This window comes from Loxodonta africana, chromosome 13, assembly GCF_030014295.1.
Source record: "Loxodonta africana isolate mLoxAfr1 chromosome 13, mLoxAfr1.hap2, whole genome shotgun sequence".
NCBI classification, from domain to species: Eukaryota; Metazoa; Chordata; class Mammalia; order Proboscidea; family Elephantidae; genus Loxodonta; species Loxodonta africana.
The window spans coordinates 81040158-81065494 of NC_087354.1; the positions used below are offsets into that span (position 1 = coordinate 81040158).

The 25337-nt window shown below is 39.1% G+C and overlaps 1 protein-coding gene across 1 annotated transcript in view; it reads right to left on the minus strand.

Annotated features, from left to right (window-relative positions):
* CTSO (cathepsin O) overlaps positions 1–25337 on the minus strand; it is a 49369-nt gene that overhangs the window by 1239 nt on the left and 22793 nt on the right. Inside the window, exons 6-9 of the mRNA XM_064267637.1 lie at positions 13694–13861; positions 11649–11770; positions 2747–2910; positions 2126–2218 (exon numbers count right to left, since the gene is read on the minus strand). Coding sequence (XP_064123707.1) covers positions 2126–2218; positions 2747–2910; positions 11649–11770; positions 13694–13861 — 547 coding nt within the window. The remainder of the gene's footprint in view (positions 1–2125; positions 2219–2746; positions 2911–11648; positions 11771–13693; positions 13862–25337) is intronic.

Below are 25337 nucleotides of genomic sequence, written 5' to 3' on the forward strand. Positions count from 1 at the left end.
GAGTAAGGCAGACATCCCCTTCTGGAAATGTCAGGAGACGTGTGGCATATGCATGGGCAAGCTATGCTAGAACTGCTTGACTTAATTTCATCATTTGTGCACATTCTGTGTGTGGGCATGTTATTTCTGTGGGCACATTATTTACCAAAACAATGGCATCTGAAGGCTGCTATTTTGCTGTAATTAACAAGATTTTTGACATCTTTTGGGTTCATCAAATGCTATCTACCTTATAGAGGTAATGTGGCCATCACTGGGAGTCAACTTTCAGGAAATATTCACTTTCAAGAAGGATTTGGGTTTGTACATACTTGCTTACCTGGTAAAAACTATGAACTAAGGTGGGGGGAGAAAATTATCCCAAGCCACTCTTAGAGCTGGGGAAGAGAACGCGTGAGGCACAGTCGTAATCGAGGCAACTGTGAGCCAATATCTGAATTATGTTCTTGGCACTCTCCCGCCACAGCTTTGAAAACAGAAAACCCAGGCTCCACCACTCGTACAGTCAAAGACATCATGTGTGTTCAGTAGCAAGCAGGAGTTCAATGAATGGCAGAAGTCATTGATCTGCAATTCCAATAACGTAAAAGCCCCAAGGGCACTGGAAAGTGGAGGTCTGATTGGGCTGCCAGCGCTCTGGCTGAAAGATTCCTGTGCTGTCAACATTTTTCAATACATAACTTATAAAAGCTGTTTCACTGGGATCATAGAAACCCGTACAAAACAAAACACCAGTTGCTGTCAAGGCGGTTCTGACTCATGGCGACCCTATATGGGTTGGGGTCATATAGCAGGTCACTTATTATCTATAAAGGATTCTACTTTATAGAATGATTGGATAGTAAGTTACTCTGTTGTTGTGTGCTGCCTAGTCCACTCTGACTCATAATGACCCTACAGGACAGAACAGAACTGCCTCATAGGGTTTCTAAGGCTGTAACCTTTATGGAAACAGAAAGTCACATCTTTCTCCCGTGGAGCCACTGGTGGATTTGAACTGCTGGCCTTTTGGTTAGCAGTTGAGCAGTTAACCACTGTGCCACCAAAGCTCCTTAACAGTCACTAGATTGAGTAAAAATATTTCTATGACTCTCTTTTATCAGTCTCAATCTGAAGGGTTCTATAATTTTTTAAAAGTTCTACATATGTCGGAACTATTTGTAACAGGAAATTAAATGATTGTTCGAACCTGCAATATCAGCTTGGGTCTAGCTTGATTCAGAAAATGTGCTGATTTTCCAGATCAAATGTTTTAGAACACAGGCTTAATTTCAACTTTAAACTGTTCACTAGCTAGTTGGTTGTTTATTTTAGAAAGTTTGTTATTCAGGAAAAGAGCACTTTTGATATTTGTTTAAGCCTCTGATTTCTAGTGGGTATTATGCTAACAGGAAACCCTGGTGGCACAGTGGTTAAGTGCTACGGCTGCTAACCAAATGGTCGGCAGTTCAAATCCGCCAGGAGCTCCTTGGAAACTCTATGGGGCAGTTCTACTCTGTCCTATAGGGTCGCTATGAGTCAGAATCAGCTCGATGGCACTGGGTTTTGGGTGGTTTATTATGCTAAGATTTTGTATGTGACAAAGGGCATATAAACAGAATCTCAGGAAACAACCCTAATGCTCAGATATTCAGCTGAAAGATAACTTTGATTCCAATGAAAAACTGATTTTCGATAATCCTTAAGTAGTATAATATGCAAATTAAGAGGAATTTACACAGATATAAAATGCAAATTTGGAACTAAAAGACAAACCTGGAGAAAGTCAGCCTCCTAAGTTGAGTGTTTATCTGGTTTTTGAAGCAGCTAACTGATAAATTATTACTATACCTTATCATTTTTTGCTCATTATATTTTATTTGTTTTTACTATAGGCCTCTTCAGAGACTATTTTAAAAATAAGTATGTGCAATAGTCTGTTTAAAACTACTTTTTATTTTTATTAATTAATTTTTTAAAAATAATTGAAAGATGAAAATTACTACTGCAAAAATGATCTGAGTGTATAAGAACCATATTATAAACTGTATACTTTTATAGTTTTAATACTTTCAAAGAGTCTTCCTTGGCATTTAATCTGGATTTTTAAACATAAATTCATTATAGAAAAAAATTCATTACTTACCACAAATATTAGCTCCCATTTTTACATGGGCATAGCCATCCACTCCCCACGAACTCCCCCACGAGTTCCGGACGATCCAATATGGAGTACTTCCTGTAAAACATAAAATCATAACCAACACTTAAAAAACTCACACTTGTGAATGCAGATGTGTCTTTAAAATTGGGTTCTTGATAAATAAGAGTAGCTCTGGGAAAAAAGATTAAAAGTGTAATGTAAAGTTAAGCTAGCTAAGGAAACTTGAGCTATAGGTAATGTACCACTCTGAACAGTAGAAATATATGTCTAAATTAATTTCCCTTAATGCAGACACTGTATAAAATAAAAACAGTCACACATTTCTAGGGAGTTAAGGCAAAAAAATCTAGAAATGTATAAAATTATAAACATTCTCTTTTTTCCCAACAATTATCCTAAACATTTCACATGGAAAATGAATATATTTTAAACAAGAATTATCATCATTTTAACAAGGTATCTACCAAAATTTATAGGTGGAATCTTGCATGAGATTTATACTTAGAAGTCTACAAGGAGTTGGGAAGGACCAAATTTCAACTTTCTAAGCCAACGGTGATCATTTGGCAATTAGAGCTGAAGATGGAAGCAATCAGCACATACCTGTTGTATCAAACCCAGTTACGAGAACAGCATGGTTTGCTTCTCCGCTAGAGCAGTGGTGCTGTATCACGCCTCCCAAGTAATCTTGCCAGCTCACAGCATCTACTACCACTATCAAAGGGCCAAAGGTGAGAAGTGCTTTTGCCATTTCATCTTCTCGGTCACTATCAAAAAAGGAAATATTTGGTTAACGCATTTGTTTTTGAAGGTAAAATATAAAAAATGAACCATTTAACCTGTGTATAAAAAAAAAAAATTTTTTTTTTTTTCTTTATGGAGTAGGTTTGGCTGCAATTACAAAAGAACTAAAAAATGGACACTAAATGAAATGTGGCTATTGGCGGTCCTGTACTGGCATGGGGCTCAAAGATGTCAGGAACCCAGGCTCTTTCTATATTACTGTTCTGGTATCTGCTATGTGAGGCTTCCATTCCCAGAGTCAATTCATGGTCCAAGACGGCCGCTGGACCTCCAGCCATTTAATACATATTTTAGACAGCAAAAAGTAGGAAAGAAGAAGTTTTCCATCTTGTTGAGAAGACTTCCTTCCCAGAAGTAACACACACTTCTGCATGTATCTCCACAGATTTCACTGGCCAGAACTCAGTCATATGGCTTAAATCTAGCTTCAAGGATGATAGGAAATGAAATTGAGTAGCTGCAAAGTTCACAGCTAAAATAAAAAGATTATTTTGATACAAAAGAAGAAAAAATGGATAAGTGGAAATATCTTGTCATCTCTGCCACACCATGTGAAATCAAGAGACCAACCAATTTATCTTAGTGAATATCAAATACAGAAATTAAATGGATGGATTTTCTAAAAGGGGTTAACATAATCATATGATAGAAGAAATGTTAAAATTTCCAAACTAGGTGCTAGATTTTCAAAAAAGGACACAATTATTGCTTTCATAAATGGACATCTATTGATAAAGTCTTTCATTATATAATGTTTGGCCTTCATCCGTCTTAATACTGGTTGCCATCAAGTCAATTCCAATTCATGGTGACCCTCTAGGACAGAGTAAACCTGCCCCATAGAGTTTCCAAGGCTGTAATCTTTAGGGAAACAGATTGCTACATCTTTCTCCCACAGAATGGCTGTTTGGTTCAAACTGCTGACCTTTTGGTTAGTAGTTGTGTGCTTAACCATTGTGCCACCAGGGCTCCTTCTCCATCTTAATAGTATATGCTTAAACCACCATTTACATTTTCTAAAGGTCAGCTTTGTGGTTAAAGGATACTGAAAGCAAGTTGCTGATATTTCAGGCCATTATTCAGATAGCATTTAGTAGTTTATTGCTGCAACAGGCTATGGGTGGATTAATGGTTTGAAAGAGTAAATAGTACCTCATCACGCCCAGCTGGAGGCCAGTTTCTAGGAAAGGGACACTTTGTTCAAGGATCAAGAAAGAATTGCATGCACAATAGTGAAATTCAAAAGAAACCGTACATTGATTCCACACATTTATTCATATTACAAGCTAAACTCTGTTTTTTGGGAATCTACAACCAGGCATTTCTGAATTTTGATACTATATTACTAATCACTAGTCATTAAGATTATCTTGATACAAGATAAAATTATAAAATTCTTAAAAGCCATCATGGTAGGTTATAGCTTTGAAATTCTGTGTTAAAGAAAAAAAAGAAAAAAAAACCAGAACATGGCCATGGAGTTAATTCTGACTCATCATGATCCCACGTGTTACAGAATAGAACTCTTGTCTAATCTTTATGGAAGTAGATAGCCAGGCATTTCTTCTGCAGTGCTTCTGGGTGTATTCAAACTGCCAACCTTAGTAGTTGAGTGCAACCCCTTTATAGTATTCAGGGACTTGAAGTCCTTCAGACCTGGGTACAAATTTCAGCTGTACACTACAGTCATTCCACCTAATTTGTAGAATCAATATAAGATAAAATTGTGGGTACAAATTATGTACCATGGCTAGCACAGGAGTTCTACTCTAACTTTACAACATTGTTTCCTTCCTCATTGCGAAGTCATCTAATAAATTTTGTTTAACCTAAGTTTCAGTGTATATAGTATACTTCATTGTATTCAAATTCTTTGAATATTTTGTAATTCAAATACAATTTATATGATCTTCTCTGTCTGACCCAGAACATAGTTGTCTCTGCTTCTTTAAGGCAACAAAAGATATACTGTGAAATACATCACATCAGTGATCCAGTTTCAGGGGAAAGTGTGAAGGAGAGAGATCAAGGAGAATTTTTTTTTTTTTTTCTTTAAAGAAAATAAAGGGCTGTTAACATTGTAGGATGAAAGAAATAACTGAGGCAGGCTGAAAAAAATATATCAACGATATTGAAAAATAAGAAATAAGGGGTCCTGTGATAGTAAAGACAAACCAAGCCAGGCAACTGTTCCATGTAGCTCCGGAGCTGAACACCAGAAAGATATGGGCCTTTAGCAACTTAAAATATATTCCAAACAGCATCTGTCTCCATTATTAGTCCAATGTAGAACTCTTATCAAATGCACGTTTGTTGATAATGGATATATTATATTATCAAATCCTGGTTCCATGAGCTTGCTATTCATTTTTCCAGCAGTGATTTACAAAACCTACAGTCTTCAAAGAATTCTCTTAAATTTTATTTCCACCGAAATTCAGTGATTAAAGCAAATCATGATCAGCAAGAGCCTGTACCTGTTAAGACTTGCTTTAATCACCAGTAGTCTGGTTCTTCGTTTTCCTTTGCTCCAGGTGGGTTGAGACCAATTGATGCATCTTAGATGGCTGCTTGCTAGCATTTAAGACCGTAGACGCCACTCTCCAAAGTGGGATGCAGAATGTTTTCTTAATAGATTTTATCATGCCAATTGACTTAGATGTCCCCTGAAATCATGGTCCCCAAACCCCCGCCCCTGCTACGCTGGCCTTCGAAGCATTCAGTTTATTCAGGAAACTGCTTTTGCTTTAGTCCAGTTGTGCTGACCTCCCCTGTATTGTGTGCTGTCTTTCCCTTCACCTAAAATAGTTCTTACCTACTACGTAATTAGTGAAATCCTCTCTCCCTCCCTGCCTCCCTACTCTCGTAACCATCAAAGAACATTTTCTTCTCAGTATAAACTATTTTTCAACTTCTTATAATAGTGGTCTCATACAATATTTGTACTTTTTCAACTGACTAATTTCACTCAGTATAATGCCTTCCAGATTCCTCCATGTTATGAAATGTTTCATGGATTCATCATTGTTCTTTATCGATGCATAGTATTCCATTGTGTGAATATACCATAATTTATTTATCCATTCATCCGTTGATGGGCACCTTGATTGCTTCCATCTTTTTGCTATTGTAAACAGTGCTGCAATGAACATGGGTGTGCATATATATGTTCGTGTAAAGGCTCTTATTTCCCTAGGATATATTCCAAAGAGTGGGTTTGTTGGATCGTATGGTAGTTCTATTTCTAGCTTTTTTAAGGAACTGCCAAATCAGTTTCCAAAGTGGTTGTACCATTTTACATTCCCACCAGTAGTATGTAAGTGTTTCAGTCTCTCCACAACCTCTCCAGCATTTATTATGTTGTGTTTTTTGTATTAATGCCAGCCTTGTTGGAGTGAGATGGAATCTCATTGTAGTTTTGATTTGCATTTCTCTAATGGCTAATGATTGTGAGCATTTCATCATGTATCTATCTGTTAGCTACCTGAATGTCTTCTTTAGTCAAGTGCCTGTTCATAACCTTTGCCCATTTTTTAATTGGGTTATTTGTCTTTTTGTAGTTGAGTTTTTTCGGTACCATGTGGATCTTAGAGATCAGATGCTGTTTGGAAATATCATAGCTAAAAACTTTTTCCCAGTCTGTAGGTAATCTTTTGACTCTTTTGGTGAGGTCTTTGGATGAGCATAGGTGTTTGATTTTTAGGAGCTCCCAGTTGTCTAGTTTCTCTTGTGCATTGTTAGTAATGTTTTGTATACTGTTTATGCCATGTATTAGGGCTCCTAGCATTGTCCCTATTTTTCTTCCATGATCTTTACCATTTTAGATTTTATATTTAGGTCTTTGATCCATTTTGAGTTAGTTTTTTTTTGTGCATGGTGTGAGGTATGGGTCTTGCTTCATTTTTTTTGCAGTTGGATATCCATTTATGCCAGCACCATTTGTTAAAAAGACTGTCTTTTCCCCATTTAGGTAACTTTGGGCCTTTGTCAAGTATCAGCTGCTCATATGTGAATGGATTTGTATCTGGATTCTCAGTTCTGTTATTGTACCAGTACCAGGCTGTTTTGACTACTGTGGTAGTATAATAGGCTCTAAAATCAGGTAGGATGAGACCCCCCACTTTGTTCTTTTTCAGTAATGCTTTACTTACTCGGGGCCTCTTTTGGGAATGGGGATTTTTGAAGTGCCCAGAGCCTGATCCATATATATAGCAGTTGCTGTGAAAGACCTTCCTACTACAGTACACATTAGCCCAGCTTCCTAGGATGAGTCCTGCAGTTCTCAGCCTGAGCTCTATCTCTCGCAAAGTGCCAAGGATCACCAGTTACCCTCCAACCTCATGCCAGATGCGGCCTTAACTAATAAATCATGGGAGGTGATGAACACCAGCTTGGGTGGGTTAACTCTGAAGTGCGTATCTCACACTGGATCCCAGAGCTCCCCAGCTACCTTACATAACAATGAAATCCTGCTTTCTATGTTCTGTCTTCCTTCCTCATTCCCCCTACCAAGGTTAACAAATCACTTCCTACATGCCCCAACAAAGCTTTTGATGTTCCCTTTCAAATCTTCCATATCTCAGCTAATGGTAAATCCATTTTTCAGGTGTTCAGGCAAAAAAGCCTGGAGTCATAGCTGCCTCTCCTCTCTCTTACCCTCCATGTAAAACAAAACAAAAACACAGAGCCATTGTCATCAAGTCGATTCTGACTCATACGGACCCTACAGGACAGAGTATAACTGCCCCATAGGGTTTCTAAGGAGTGGCTGGTAGATTCGAACACGACTTTTACAGTTGCGGTGGAACACTTTAACCACTACACTGCCAGGGCTCTACCTTTCATATAAAGCCCTCTGTACAACCTGTGGAGCTTCCCCCTCTGTGAGGGATATTTATCTATTGTCTCTCATCTTCAAGAATATCATTTTAATACTCTGTATTTTGGTGTTTTGACTTGGAGTTTTCTAACTCCCTTGACATGTAACTTTTGACTAGATGATGGCAATTGGATGTTCTAAACGGACATTTAGCAATAATTATGAGGATGACATGGACCAGGCAGTGTTTTGTTCTGTTGTACGTGGGGTTGCTATGAAGAACTGACTCGATGGCACGTAATAGCAGCAACAACAAAGGGATGTTGGAAGGTGGAAAGAGGAGAAAAGGGGCTTCCTGTTTTTTAATTCCTGCCAGTGTTGTACCACCACAGAAAGAGCTGGCTCAAACCCCCAGATTCTCTTGGCACCCCCAGTACCAGTGGTGTGGCACCCTTCTGTGGAGGTCTAAGCATTAGCTGCAGAAAGTCCCCACAGGGACACTCTTCTGCAAGCCTATGTTTTAACAATGTCTTCTCGTTCTTTTGTTTCACCAGCTCCAGGGGTGGTAGTTGATTCTGTAATTATTAATTCCTGAATTACTTTAGCATTCTCTCGGCACACTTTCAGTCTCCTAACTCTTGGGTATCTTGTTCCCTACGCTGAATCCTTTCTGTTGGACCCAGTAGGGTCACTTCTGTTTTCCTGCGACTTCCACCCTGCTTCACAGTATAAGTGGGCCACATGCAGCATGTCGGATAAACAAATGTTTGGGGCTCTCTGCACTAAAAACAAACAAACAAACTATATATATAGTTGTTATTTAATTGAAATACAACTTTAACTGGATGCCCTGTATTTTCATTTGCTAAAGATGGCAACCCTACTCCTAACTGGTCACTGTGCTCCTGTCCTTACCCTGTTCTATCTGTTCTTTTGTGGAAGCCAGAGTGATTCTATTAAAATTCAAGTCAAGCCATGTCATTTCTCTTCTCAAAACCCTCTAATGGTTTTATATCTTAGAGTAAAAGACAAAGAACCAACCCCCCTCTTAAGTTAATAACTGGTAACCTCTCCTCATCTCCTGCTAGTTCTGTCCTTCTTCTTTCCACTGCAGCCACACCGGTTTCATCATTATTCTTCAAGCACATCAGATATGTTTCTGCCTCAGGGTCTTTGCACTTACGGATTCCTCTGCTTGAAAGAGTATTTCTCCAGATATCTGCATGGCTAAGTGTCCTTTTCAGATCTTCACCTTCTCAGTGAGTCCCTCGATGGCAATCATTTCTAAAATTTTATATGCCCCTTTCTCCAGATATTTCTTATTTTCTCACTGTTTTATTTGGTTCTCTTTAGAAATGATTGCTTCTAACACACCGTACATTATTTTTTTGTTGTTGTTTTGATTATTGCCTGTCTCTCCCACTACAATGTAGTCCATGAAGGCAAGAGTTTTTATCTGTTTTGTTCACTGTCAAATCCCTTGAACCTAAAACTGTGTTAAATAAATATCTGAATGAATGAATAAATAAATAAAAGATCTTCCTGAAGAATCTAACACAATCAGCTTAACATTACTCTAGCCAGGAAAGCCTACTGTTCACTATAAATGCCAAAATTTTTATTGGAACTCTTCCTTCTTAACTAAAGGTTGGTTAGATCCTGTTTCAGGCTCAATACCAATGACCTTAGATTCTCTCTCTCTCATGCTCACCCACACATGCTCTCCAGTATAGACTGATGCCTATTATTCTTTTGTGTCTTCCTAACTTTTTCAATCTTCTATGCATGACAAAGGATTTCCTAATTACATTTTCAAAATGTAGTTCCTTCTTGTTCACACCCTTTCCTTATACAAGATTTACGAAGATACCGGTAATAAAGGACAATAGTATTGAAAACTAAAAACAAAACAAAACAACAACAAAAACAAGGTATTTGACTTATGTCAGAACCAGCTTATGACAGAGTCATTAGAACGGAACCCAGTTGTAGGCTGGGGATTAACTGCACTCTTAAGGAACTAATGACTTATAAAGGCACGCTTTCTCGCTTTAGAAGTTTGTCGTCTTTACCTCCAAAGGAGGTGTTGGGAATGTGCTCGGTGACCCTGTACATTTCATCTGAGATCCTATGTAGCCTGCCAGGTATGGACCCAAGGCTCACTGGTGTACGTTTCCCAGGGTCACCCTTGTTATGGAGAGGAGGTGTGTCCTGTGCACACTTACGCTTATTTAGAGGGATTATATTTTTTGCAATGGTCCTATTTCACCCTTGGTTTTCTTCAGATCTCATGGGTACACATCATCTGGATCAAGAGAGTCTTTTACATTCATTATCAAGTAAATTACAGGGCATTCTGTTATTACCTTATCTAAATTTAATTTAATGCTTCTGTTTTCTCTGTTTAAGTTTTGGGATGTGAAGTTCCCTTTCATATATATATTTTTTTAATTTTATTGTGCTTTATGTGAGAGTTTACAGCACAAACTAGTTTCTCATTCAAATTTTTATACACAAATCATTTTTTGACATAGTCTGCAATCTCAGCAATGTGTTAGCACTCTCCCCCCTTCCCTTTCCACCCTGGGTTCTTCCTGTCCATTCACCCAGTTTTCCTGTTCTTTCCTGCCTTCTCATCATTGCTTTTGGGCAGGTGTTGCCCATTTAGTCTCATATACTTGATTGAACTAAGAAGCACATTCCTCGCATGTGTTATTGTTTGTTTTACAGGCCTGTCTAATCTTTGGCTGAAAGGTGGACTACAGGAGCGGCTTCAGTTCTGAGTTAGCAAGTTGTCTGGTGGCCACAGTCTCAGGGGTTCCTCCCGTTTCTATCAGGCCAGAAGTCTGGTCTCATTTTGTGAATTTGAATTTTGTTCTAGATTTTTCTCCTGCGCTGTCCAGGACCCACTGCTGTGATCTCTTTATTTCTTAATAAAAATTGAAAGCACGAGTTAGTTGAGTTTCCTTTGTCCTTATCATCTCTGAACACCTATCCTGTATTCCATCAGCTGGTCACAATGATTCTCTAGCTGGCTTTTTGTTTCTCACATGTTTTTTTATTGATTGTTTCCCCCTGAACCTACCCAAAGTCAATCTGCCCTTCAAGTTCCAACATGAGTCCTCTTCCCCAGCCTATCTTTTCTATCCCTGCACTCTTATCATGACCCTGTGCTACGCAATTTATCTTCAGTAAAACGCTCTTCCCTACTTGTTCTTAACCTGAAAGCTTTTTTTTATGCTTTTATTACAGCCTGTGACTTGAAAATTACAGGGACATAGAGTATGTCCAAAAATACTTCTTGATACATAGGCTGCTTCATATCAGAGTCTACACAGAGCAATTCTGAATTGATTCAACAGTAAGACTGAAATGTGCTAATAGTATTACTGCACAATTGGTAAGAGAAAAGTGCTAAGTATAAATCATACCTTAAACTGAATTTGTTGTTGTTGTGTGTCAACGAATCTATTCTGACACATAGCGACCCTCTAGGACCGAGCAGAACTGCCCCATGGGGTTTTCTAGCCTGTAATCTTTATGGCAGCAGATCACTAGGTCTTTTCTCCTGCAGAGCCAGTGGTGGGTTCGAACCAACAACCTTTCAGTCAGCAGCCAAGCTCTTAACCATTGTGCAACCAGGCCTCCTTAAACTGGATTTAAGTGTGTTAATTTAAAATTGTTATTTCTATTGTAATTAGACACAGAAAAGTAAGTTGATTGTATTCAACAAACAATACCCATAATACTCCACTGTAATTGGCAATTACTGTCTAGTAAAAAGCAGATTTTAAAACATTTAAGAGCTTGAGGTAATCTTGTTATTAATTCCGAATATTCAACAGATCATAAATTAAAGAACACAGAGAAAAAGATATTTACCTGAAGTCATATGCAGAATAACCTTTGATTGAAAATCCAGAATGTGAAACAGAAAAATATTGGCACAGGCCATTTTGTGCTTTAAATGGGTATTCTGAATCCTTCACCAGTTTTACTTGCATCTGAAAAAAAAAACAGCCACAATTAAATTAAAACAATTAAGTTGGCATTTAACTGTTTTAAAAATCAAACAAAATGCTTCAATGTGTTAAAATAAGGTCCACCTTGGCCACATCTTCATCATGTGGGTGCTTTTTGGGTTCTTAGGACCTTAAGGTCTTAGGTGCTTGTCATGGATATGCTAGGTAATCACAGACAGTATCCTTCTTTCTCCATTTGACTCCTCTTTTTCCCATACCTTCCTTCTCTAGAATCTCCATCTGTCTGGTAACAAAGCTTAGAGTCATCTTGCTCCTGAAGGAACGACAAGGTACATTTTCCTTCCAGTCTTCTGGTTCTACATTAGCAAGTCTTTGACGGAGCCCTGGTGGCGAAGTGGTTAAGAGCTACAGCTGCTAACTAAAGAGTCGGCAGTTCAAATCCATCAGCTGCTCCTTGGAAATCATGTAGGGAGTGTTCTACTCTGTCCTCTAGGGTCACTATGAGTCAGAATAAGACTCGTTTAAGTACAGTGATTTAGCAAGACAAGATAATGGTTAGGTTAAGCATTCTTCTACCCACATCTCTCATGAGTCACACATTTTATAGTTCTCCCGTCCTGAATGCTGGGCTTTGGCAGGGGGGAGGGGAACACAGTTGCTGTTTGCATCAATTGCTACTTATAGCGACCCCATGTGTTTCAGAGCAAAACTGTGCTCCACAGGATTTTCAGTGGCTAAGTTTTTGGAAGAAGATCACCAGTCTTTCTTTTGAGATGTTTCTGGGTAGAACTGAACCTCCAACATTTTGATTAGCAGTTGTGTGAGTTAATCATTTGCACCACCCAGGGACAAGAACACACAATTCACCGTCCGCACAATGTGTACAGAGCAGCTCAAGGCATATATCAAAAAACCAAACCCACTGCTGTCGAGTTGACTCCAACTCATAGCAGCCCTATAGGACAGAGAAGAACTGCCCCATAGGGTTTCCAAGGAGCAGCTCGTGGATTCGAACTGATGACCTTTCAGTTAGCCGCTGAGCTCTTAGCCACTATGCCACCAGGGCTCCCAAATCATATACCAAAAAAAACAAACCCATTGCCATTGAGTAGATTCTGACTCACAGCAACCCTAGAGGACAGAGTAGCACTGCCCCATAGGGTTTCCAAGGAATGGCTGGTGGATTCAAACTGCCAACCTTTTGGTTCCATCAGCCAGGCTCTTAACCACTATGCCCCAAAGCATATGTTGTTGTCATTAGGTGCTGTTGAGTCGGTTCCGACTCATGGCGACCCAAAGCATATAGTAACACAAAATATAGTGAATCCAGGTCTTAGGAACATTGTCTTGATTAAAACAAACAAACAACAACAACAAAAGATGTAATAGTGCTCACACTGTGTGGTTTCATACAGTTGAGGCTTGACTGGGGACAATGTTAGAGAGTTTACAAAGAACATTGAGGGACACTGTGTTAGACTGGGTCAAGCCCTGAAGTGGGCGACAGGTGCAGTTTGGCTCACCCAATGACTTGGTAATGTGATTTCACCTCTCAGGTCTCATTTCTTCATCTATAAAAAGAGTTACTAAATTAGCTGACTTTAATATCCCTTTTCACCTCAACGTTCAGTAATTGTATGGAAATCATTTTCTCTCGTCTTTCTCGGTCATTCTGTAGCACTGATCTGCAAACAAGTATTTTCCTATTAAGAAATAAACATAAATATGTACTGAAAACAGATTTCAGGTAAGATGTTTCGCCCTTTGATTTCCTGATGACTGATTTGCCTAGAAACAATTCATTTTTAAACCTTCTGATTAATTCAAGCTTTGCTTATCTAAATTTCTGAACCTGAAAACCTTATTTAGCATATGAAAGTAAATTGTTTGAATACTAAACACACGTTAAACAAGCAAAAAAGAAAAGAGTTTAAAATTATTCACCTTATTTAACCAGTTCAAAGCACTGAGAGTAGAGCCTCCATTGCAGCCATAATTACTGTATGAACAGTCAATGACCTGCTGAACGCTCAGGTCTTCCAGAGGCTCCCCTTTGATGGCACATGCGGATTCCACCGCACCTACCACACTGAAGGCCCAGCATCCTCCACACTGTTCAAAAATATAGGAAAAGAGTGATATTTATCATCAACCAGTGATTAAATCATGTCTACCAACATTTCTAAATAGAAAATATATCAAATCAAATAAAGTTTACAGAACCTGGAAGTCTACAAAACATACATATCCATCATCTAGATTTTCAAATGGAAAAAAAATAAAAGAAAACCGAAAGTCTCTTTTAACTGTGAAAATATAATTACTAATTAAAGGTAAATTAGTTATATCATTATTGCAAATTCAGACAATGCAAGATTAAAGTAAACTTTCAGAGACTAAGAAAATGCTTAGACCAACTGATGAATTTTTCAAAGACTAATCGGTCCGCTGAATATATGACATCTGTTTATAAGCAATGTTTCTACAAAGAGTGAGAACCAAATCTCACCCCACTCTTTAAACACAACTAATCTTTCACCGGGTCCTCTGCCTCTCTATCATCCACCATTCCTATCCCAAGGGTGGACGTCAGTGATGAGATGAAGTGGGGTGAGGATGTAAGTTTAATTCATTATTTGAGGGACACAAGAACTGAATGAATTAATTTTTTAAGCTGTATTATGGCTTGAATTTTGTCCCCCACAAAAGATATGCTGAAGTCCTAAATTCTGGTACCTGTGAATATGACCTTATTTGGAAATGGCATCTTTGTAGATGTAATTAGTTAACGTGAGGTCACACTGGAGTAGGGTAAGTCTTAATCCAACATGACTTGTGTCCTTATAAAAAGGGAAGAGACACAGATACAGAGAGATTCAGAGGGAAAACGACCATGTGAAGACGGAGGCACAGGTTGGAGTGATGCTGCCCTAGGCAAGGAATGCCTGGAGCTACGAGAAGAGGCAAATGGCCTCTGGAAGAGGTAAGGATCTTCCCTTATAGGCTTTCAAGGGAGCATGGCCCTACCAACACTTTGATTTTGAACTTCTAGACTGTACATACATGCAGAAGCTGCACATAGATCAGGAGGCAGTCATTCAATCAGAGCAAGGGGATATTATGTGGCTTAAAAATCAGAAAATGAATGTAGTACGGTTGTATCCTTTCACCTTACTTATTCAATGTGTATGCTTAACAAATAATTCGAGAAGCTGGACTATATGAAGAAGAACGAAGCATCAGGATTGGAGGAAGACTCATTAACTACCTGCCTGCTGAATATAAACACAACTTGAAGTACATACTGATGAAGGTCAAAGACTACACTCTTCAATATAGATTGAACATAAACAAAAAGAAAATCTTCACAGCTAGTCCAATAAAAAACACCATGATAAATGGCTAAGAAACAGAGGTTGTCAAGGGTTTCAGTCTACTTGGATCAATAATCTTGAAGTAGCAGCCATGAAATCAAAAGGCATATTGCGGAGGCGGAGCCAAGATGGCGGAATAGACAGATGCTTCCATCGAGCCCTCTTTACAACAAAGACCCGAAAAAACAAGTGAAACGAATACATTTGTGACAAGCTGGGAGCCCTGAGCATCAAAGGCAGGCTTAGACAACAAACTGAGGGGCAGGGGAAGGCAGAGACCGTTCAGAAGCGGAGAGGTGTTACCGGACCTGAATTGCAGGAAGCCCTCAGGCACCATTCTTGGAGCGGAGGCAGCGGTGGCGGCAGAGGCGGGCTGGTCTTAGAGTTCGGCCACAGTTTCCTCAGGAAGAAGCAGCCAGCCACACAGCCCACTCACACCTCCGGAACCTGAGGACAAGGGCTCTCTCGGCAAAAGCTAAGTACTTGTGTATATTTTACCGTGCCCCCCCCAACCCAGCTTCAGCGGCTGAATCCGTAGGCCTGAGATAGACCCTGGTGAGCACCTGTAGCCGTCCTCCCAGCCTTGAGGAAGGAAAAAAAATTTGCAACTGGGGGGAAAAGATAATTTGCTAGCTCCATTAACTGGGGGAGCTCAGGATGGAAACGGCTCCTGTCCAGGCATAAACCATGCATGGACCTTGAGCACCTTTCCTTTCTGCATGGACCTGTGTGGGCCTATTTCGGGAGGATAGGCCCTTGTTGGCAAACTCCAACCATTTCAGCTGTGCGGTGGAGAGGTGGGTGTTTGACATTTGACATTGCTTTGCCTATTAAACAAGGTCCTCACCTATCCACAACAGGGACCTAAGGACTGGTGGCTCCACTTGGGTCACCCAGCCACCCGCAACATGGGCCCAGGGATAACTAGTACCTCCCAGTCCTTACAACAAAATCTTTGGGTCCCCATGGTCCTTTTGCAGAGCCCAGCCAGCAGCATGCTCTAAGGAACAGAGACACGTTTTCCTCAGAGACACTTGGGGGTCGGTTCTCAGCCCCCTGCCTTGTTCAGAGAGTGACCCCCTGCTGCAATCAGATACGGTTATATACCCCAATCACCCCTGCCCCTCTAAAGACTGATGGACAGAGCCTGTACCACACACTTGATATCAGCTACCTGGAAACCTGAGCTGAATTCATACAAGAAAACTGAATGGACTCCTAGACGGATATACCTGATAACAGCTCTACCCAGCTGGGGACAGGACACCAGAGCTCCAAAGGCGAAAATAATCAAGCTAGCTCACTCAAGCAACCCATAGGGGTATACCAATACAAAACAAAGCAAGCAGCTATGACAGAGTAAGCAAGCGTAAATGAATACAATAACTTATAGATGGCTTGGAGACAACAGTCAATATCAAGTCACATAAAGAAACAGGCCATGATCACCTCAACAGGCTCTCAAAACAAAGAATCCAGGGATCTTTTAGATGAAAGTGCATTCCTGCAATTACCAGATGCAGAATACAAAAGTTTAATATACAGAACCCTTCAAGACAGCAGAAAGGAAATGAGGCAATGCGCAGAACAAGCCAAGGAACACACAGATAAAGCAACTGAAGAAATCAGAAAGATTATTCAGGAACATAATGAAAAGTTTAATAAGCTGGAAAAATCCACAGACAGCAATCAGAAATTCAGAAGATTAACAATAAAACTACAGAATTAGATAACTCAATAAAGTCAGAGGAGCAGAACTGAACAAGTAGAAGCTAGAATTTCTGAACTCGAACATAAATCACTTGGCACTAATATATTTGAAGAAAAATCAGATAAAATGATTTTAAAAAATGAAGAAACTTTAAGAGTCATGTGGGACTCTATCAAGAGAAATAACCTACGAGTGATTGGAGTATCAGAACAGGGAGGGATAACAGAAAATACAGAGAAAATTGTTGAGGATTTGTTGGCAGAAAATTTTCCTGATATTGTGAAAGATGAGAAGATATCTATCCAAGATGCTCACTGAACTCCACATAAGGTAGATCTTAAAAGAAAGTCACCAAAACATATTATAATCAAGCTTGCCAAAACCAAAGATAAGGAGACAATTATAAGAGCAGCAAGGGATAAAAGAAAAGTCACCTACAAGGGAGAGCCAATAAGAATTACCTCGGACTACTCGGCAGAAACCATGCAGGCAAGAAGGCAATGGGATGACATATTTAAAAAATTGAAGGAAAAAAATTGCCTGCCAAGAATCATATATCCATCAAAACTGTCTCTTAAATATGAAGGTGAAATTAAGACATTTCCAGATAAACACAAGTTGAGGGAATTCATAAAAACCAAACCAAAACTACAAGAGATACTAAAAGGAGTTCTTTGGTTAGAAAATCAATAATATCAGGTATCGACCCGAGACTAGAACACTGGGCAGAGCAACCAGAAGTCAACCCAGACAGGGAAATCAAAAATAAATAAATAAATAAATAAAGCAAGATTAAAAAAAAAAAAAAAAAAGCCCAACACAGGATAACAGCAATGTTATTATATAAAACAAGACAACATTAAAATAATAAAGAGGGACTAAGAAATGTAATCATACACCTTCCATATGGAGAGGAAGATACAGTGATACAAAGAAATAAAAGTTAGTTATACATTTAGAAAAATAGGGATAAATAATAAGGTAACCACAAAGGAGACAAACTAACCTACTCATCAAAATAAAATACAAGGGAAAAATACAGACTCAGCAGAAACAAAAACAACAAATATGAGGAAAGGACAATATATAAAGAAAATCTACTCAGAACATAAAATCAAATAGGAAAAGGAAGCTGTCAACACACACAAAAAAGACATCAAAATGATAGCACTAAATTCATACCTATCCATAATTACCCTGAATGTAAATGGACTAAATGCACCAATAAAGAGACAGAGAGTGGCAGAACAGATAAAAACCAAGATCCATCTGTATGCTGCCTACAAGAGACACAGCTTAGACTTAGAGACACAAACAAACAAAAACTCAAAGGATGGAAAAAATATATCAAGCAAACAACAATCAAAAAGAGTAGGGGTGGCAATATTAATTTCTGACAAAATAGACTTTAAAGTTAAATCCATCAGAAAGGATAAGGAAGGACACTATATAATGATTAAATGGACAATACACCGAGAAGATATAACCATATTAAATATTCATGCACCCAGTGACAGCGCTGCAAGATACATAAAACAAACTCTATCAGCATTGAAAAGTGAGATAGACAGCTCCACAATAATAGTAGGAGACTTCACCACATTACTTTCGGTGAAGGACAGGACATCCAGAAAGAAGCTCAATAAAGACACGGAAGGTCTAAATGCCACAATCAACCAACTTGACCTCGTAGACATATACAGAACACTCCACCCAACAGCAACTAACGTATTTCTTATCTAGTGCACATGGAACATTCTCTAGAATAGACCACATATTAGGTCATAAAGCAAGCCTTAGCAGAATTCAAAACACTGAAATATTACAAAGCATCTTCTCTGACCATAAGGCCATAAAAGTGGAAATCAATAACAGGAAAATTCGGGAAAAGAAATCAAACACTTGGAAACTGAACAATACCCTGCTCAAAAAGACTGGATTATAAAAAGAAAACATTAAAGATGGAATAAAGAAATTCATAGAATCCAATGAGAATGAAAACAGTTCTTATCAGAACCTTTGGGACCCAGCAAAAGTGGTGCTCAGAAGCCAATTTATATCAATAAATGCACACATCCAAAAAGAAGAAAGGGCCAAAATCAAAGAACTATCCTTACAACTTGAACAAATAGAAAGAGAGCAACAGAAGAAACCCACAGGCACCAGAAAAAAACAAATAATAAAAATTAGAGCTAAACTAAATGAAATACAAAACAGAAAAACAATTGAAAGAATTAACAAGACCAAAAGCTGTTTTTTTGAAAAACTCAAGAAAAACAGGGGAGGAAGCAAATAACCTGAATAAGAAATGAGATGGGCGATATTACAACAGACCCAACTGAAATTAACAGAGTCACATCAGATTACTATGAAAAGCTGTACTCAAACAAATTTGAAAACCTAGAAGAAATGGATGAATTCCTAGAAACACACTACCTACCTAAACTAACACAAACACAAGTAGAAAAACTAAATAGACCCGTAACAAAAGAAGAGATTGAAAAGATAATCAAAAAACTCCCAACAAAAAAAAAAAAGCCCTGGTCCAGATGGCTTCACTGCAGAGTTCTAGGAAACTTTCAGAGAAGAGTTAACACCACTACTACTAAAGGAATTTCAGAGCATAGAAAAGGATGGAATACTACCAAATTCATTCTATGAAGCCACCATATCCCTTATACCAAAACCAGGTAAAGACACCACAAGAAAAGATAATTATAGACCTAATCTCTCATGAATGTAGATGCAAAAATCCTCAACAAAATTCTAGCCAATAGAATTCAACAACATATCAAAAAAATAATTCACCATGACCAAGTGGGATTCATACCAGGTATGCAGGGATGGTTCAACATTAGAAAAACAATTAATGTAATACACCACATAAATAAAACAAAAGACAAGAATCATATGATTTTCTCAATTGATACAGAAAAGGCATTTGATAAAGTTCAACACTCATTCATGATGAAAACTCTCAGCAAAATAGGAATAGAAGGAAAATTTCTCAACATAATAAAGGACATTTATACAAAGCCAACAGCCAACATCACCCTAAATGGAGAGACCCTGAAAACATTCCCATTGAGATCGGGACCCAGACAAGGATGCCCTTTATCATCACTCTTATTCAACATTGTGCTGGAAATCCTAGCCAGAACAATTAGGCTAGATAGAGAAATGAAATGTATCCAGGTTGGCAAAGACGACAAAGTATCTCTATTTGCAGATGACATGATCTTATACACAGAAAACCCTAAGGAATGCTCCAGAAAACTACTGCAACTAATAGAAGAGTTCAGCAGAGTATCAGGATACAAGATAAACATACAAAAATCAGTGGGATTCCTCTACACCAACAAAAAGAACATAGAAGAGGAAATCACCAAATCAATGCCATTTACAGTATTCCCCAAGAAGATAAAATACTCAGGAATAAATTTTACCAGAGATGTAAAAGACTTACACAAAGAAAGCTACAGTACACTTCTGCAAGAAACCAAAAGAGACTTACATAAGTGGAAGAACATACCTTGCTCATGGATAGGAAGACTTAACATTATAAAAATGTCTGTTCTACCAAAAGTGATCTAAACATTTAATGTAATTCCGATCCAAATCCCAACGACATTCTTTAATGAGATGGAGAAACAAATCACCAATTTCATATGGAAGGGAAAGAGGCCCTGGATAAATAAGACATTACTGAAAAAGAAGAACGAAGTGGGAGGCCTTACTTTATGTGATTTTAGAACCTATTATACCACCACAGTAGTCAAAACAGCCTGGTACTGGTACGACAACAGATACATGGACCAATAGAACAGAATTGAGAATCCAGACATAAATCCATCCACATATGAGCAGCTGATATTTGACGAAGGCCCCCAAACAGTTAAATGGGGAAAAGACAGTCTTTTTAACAAATGGTTTTGGCATAACTGGATATCCATGTGCAAAAAAAATGAAACAAGATCCGTAACTCACTCCATGCAGAAAAACTAACTCAAAATGGATCAAAGACCTAAATATAAAATCTAAAAGGATAAAGATCATGGAAGAAAAAATAGCGACGACGTTAGGAGCCCTAATAAATGGCATAAACAGTATAGAAAACATTATAAAGAATGTAGAAGAAAAACTAGATAACTGGGAGCTCCTAAAAATCAAACACTTATGCTCATCCAAAGACTTCACCAAAAGAGTAAAAAGACTACGTACAGGCTGGGAAAAAGTTCTTAGCTATGATATTTCTGATCAGTGCCTGATGTCTAAAATCTACATAATACTGCAAAAACTCAACTACAAAAAGACAAATAACCCAATTAAAAAATGGGCAAAAGATATGAATAGACACTTCACTAAAGAAGGCATTCAGGTAGGTAAGAGATATATGAGGAAATGTTCACGATCATTAGCCATTAGAGAAATGCAGATCAAAACTACAATGAGATTTCATCTCACTCCAACAAGGCTGGCATTAATCCAAAAAACACAAAATAATAAATGTTGGAGAGGCTGTGGAGAGACTGGAACACTTCTACACTGCTGGTGGGAATGTCAAATGGTACAACCACTTTGGAAATCGATTTGGCGCTTCCTTCAAAAGCTAGAAATAGAACTACCATACGATCCAGCAATTGCACTTCTTGGAATATTAGAAAAATAAGAGCCTTTACAGGAACAGATATATGCACACCCATGTTTATTGCAGCACTGTTTACAATAGCAAAAAGATGGAAGCAACCAAGATGCCCATCAACGGGTGAATGGATAAATAAATTATGGTATATTCACACAATGGAATACTACGCAACGGTCAAGAATAGTGAGGAATCTGTGAAACATTTCATAACATGGAGGAACCTGGAAGGCATTATGCTGAGTGAAATTAGTCAGTTGCAAAAGGATAAATATTGTATAAGACCACTATTATAAGAACTTGAGAAATACTTTAAACTGAGAAGAAAACATTCTTTTGTGGTTATGAGAGGGGGGAGGGAGAGAGGGTGGCAGAAGTGTATTCACTAATTAGATAGTAGATAAGAACTACTTTAGGTGAAAGGAAAGACAGTACACAATACAGGGGAGGTCAGCACAATTGGACTAAACCAAAAGCAAAGAAGTTTCCTGAGTAAACTGAATGCTTCGAAGGCCAGTGTAGCAGGGGCAGGGGTCTGGGGACCATGGTTTCAGGGGACATTTAAGTCAATTGGCATAATAAAATCTATTAAGAAAACATTCTGCATCCCACTTTGAAGAGTGGCATCTCGGGTCGTATACGCTAGCAAGCAGCCATCTAAGATGCATCAATTGGTCTCAACCCACCTGCATCAAAGGAGAATGAAGAACACCAAGGACACAAGGTGATTACGAGCCCAAGAGACAGAAAGGGCCACATGAATCAGCGACTACATCATCCTGAGACCAGAAGAACTAGATGGTGCCCGGCTACAACCGATGACTGCCCTGACAGGGAACACAACAGAGCACCCCTGAGGGAGCAGGAGAGCAGTGGGATGCAGACCCCTAATTCTCATAAGACCAGACTTAATGGTCTGAGACTGAAAGGACCCCGGTGGTCATGGCCCCCAGACGTTCTGTTGGCCCAGGACAGGAAGTATTCCCAAAGCCAACTCTTCCGACATGGATTGGACTGGACAATGGGTTGGAGAGGGATGCTGGTGAGGAATGAGCTTCTTGGATCAGGTGGACACTTGAGACTATGTTGGCATCTCCTGCCTGGAGGGGAGATGAAAGGGTCGGGGGGGTTAGAAGCTGGTGAAAAGGACACGGAAAGGGAGAATGGCTGGAGAGAGAAGGCTGTCTCATTAGGGGGAGAGTAATTGGGAGTGTGTAGCAAGGTGTATGTGGGTTTTTGTGTGACAGACTGACTTGATTTGTAAACTTTCACTTAAAGCACAATAAAAATTATTTTTTCAAAAAAGGCATGTTGCTCTGAAGAATTACGTAGCAAAAGATTCTTTCAAATGCTAAAAAGGAAAGATATCACTTTGATGACTTAAGTGTGTCTGACCAGTGCTAAGGTCTTTTCTAACACCTCATGTATGTGCAAGTAGGACAATGAAAAAGGAAGACTGTAGAAAACTTGATGCATTTGAATTGTTGTTTTGGCAAATAATATTGAATACAGAATGGACTTCCAGAAGAACAAATTAGTCTTGGAGGAAGTGCAGCCAGAATGTTCCTTGGAATGGAAAATGGAAGATTTCCTCTTGCTTACTTTGGACACATCATCAAGAAAGACCAACCAGTAAAAATAGACATCATGTTAGGTAAAGTAGAGGGTTAGCAAAAATGAGGGAAAACCTCCATGAGATGACTGACACAATTGCTGCAACAATGGGCTCAAACATACCAATAGTCATGAAGACGGTGCAGGACCAGACAACGTTTAGTTCTATCATACATATGGCTGCTATGATTCCAAGGTGACTGGATGGCAACTAACAGCAATACAGTCCACAACCATGAGAGATAAACTTCTGTTGTTTTAAGCCACCCGCTTTGTGGTATATTATGGTAGACCTAGGAAACTAATAAGGCTGTATGCAGACAGATGCCAGCATGCACCATTAAGTATGCATATCACATATGCACGTGAAATATCTTAATGCTATAAACCCAAATTAGTTATTCCTCAATCAAATACTGGCTGACCATTTTAGCTGATTCTGAATCTATTTATTCACCTCCTTTTATCTGACAAATTGGAACAACATATTAAAAAGCCTGGTCCTGAAATAAAAGGAGGTGATGGAGGAAACAGAGCCAGTGGATCTCCCTAAAGGAAGACGAAGGAACCACAGAAAAGGCAAAGATGAGCCCTAGGATTCGAAACTGGACTAAAGTTACACACTCTTAAGACTGTGTGCTGCAGTGTTAGGCAAAGGAAGAACAATTGGATATATTTGAGTTTGAGCAACTTAATGGCTTTAAGTGGTCTTATTTGTCTCTACATTCCCTGTGCCTATGACACAGTAAAATAGTCACTAAATGAATCTACAGCAGGGGCCCCAGCCCTTGAGAAATGTGACAACCATACCTATATAGTCAAGGAGGGCAGTCCTGTTGGAAAATATCCTCCATTATATTCCTTTAATTAAAGATTTCTATTTTTTTTATTAGAAGTTCCCCTTAAATGCAATTTAGATACTTCCAAAAGGACTGAGTATGACTAATTCACACTTCGCTGTGAAAATCTAATACTTGACAGGCTTAATTGAAGGAGAAGAAGGGAGAATTAGGAAGAGGATTTAAAAATAAACCATGCAATAGGACCCTAAAACATAGATTTTACCTCTTTTGTAATTTTGTCCTGGGTCCCTGGACTTAGTGTCCTGTGGGTCAATGAAAACCATCTTCTCTACTGCCTTTGACAAAAGGCTGAATAGAGAAACAGCTGCCGTTTGTTTGCAATCCCAGAAGAAGGCATTAAGAGGACACATGGGCAGGAACCCTAAGGTGAGGGTAAGAACAGTGAAGGGAAGCCTTCAGTACTGTCTAGTAGGGGGCAGGAACCCTAAGGTGAGGGTAGGAACAGTGAAGGGAAGCCTTCAGTACTGTGTAGTAGGGGGCAGGAACCCTAAGGTGGGGGTAGGAACAGTGAAGGGAAGCCTTCAGTACTGTATAGTAGGGGGCAGGAACCCTAAGGTGAGGGTAGGAACAGTGAAGGGAAGCCTTCAGTACTGTCTAGTAGGCAGACCCACAGAGGACAAGAGCAAAGGCAGAAGCACCATGGTGATAATCCGACTCATGGCGACCCCATAGAATTTTCTTGACTGTAATCATTACAGAAGCAGATTGCCAGGTCTTTTCCACAGTGCAGCTGGTGGGTCTGAATTGCCAACTTTACGTTAGTAAAAACCCACTGCTGTTGGGTCAGTTCTGACTCATACTGACTCTACTGGTTAGTGGTGGAGAGCAAACCATTTGGACCACCCAGGGACCTCGGAGATCTATAAAATAAGATTTCATTCTTTCTAGAAAATACTTTTATCATGAAGATTACATAAGGCTTTGGGGAGGGAGATAAAATTCTGTTATGGATTGAACTGTGTCCACCTAAAATATGTGTTGGAATGGTAACCCCTCTATACCCACTATCCTTGAGTCAATTCTGACTCATAGCAAACCTATAGGACAGATTAGAACTGCCCCATAGGGTTTCCAAGGAGCAGCTGGTAGATTCAAACTGCCAGCCTTTTGGTTAGTAGCCGAGCTCTTAACCACTGTGCTAACCCCTATATGTCGTTGTTGTTAGGTGCCATGGATTTTGAACTCATAGCGACCCTATGCACAAAAGAATGAAACACCGCCAGGTTCTGAGCTATCCTCACAATCGTTGTTATGCTTCAGCCCATTGTTACGCTCACTGTGTCAATCCACCTCCTTCAGGGTCTTCCTCTTTTTCACTGACACTCTATTTTATCAAGCATGATGTCTTTTTCCAGGGACTGGTCCCTCATGATAACATGTCCAA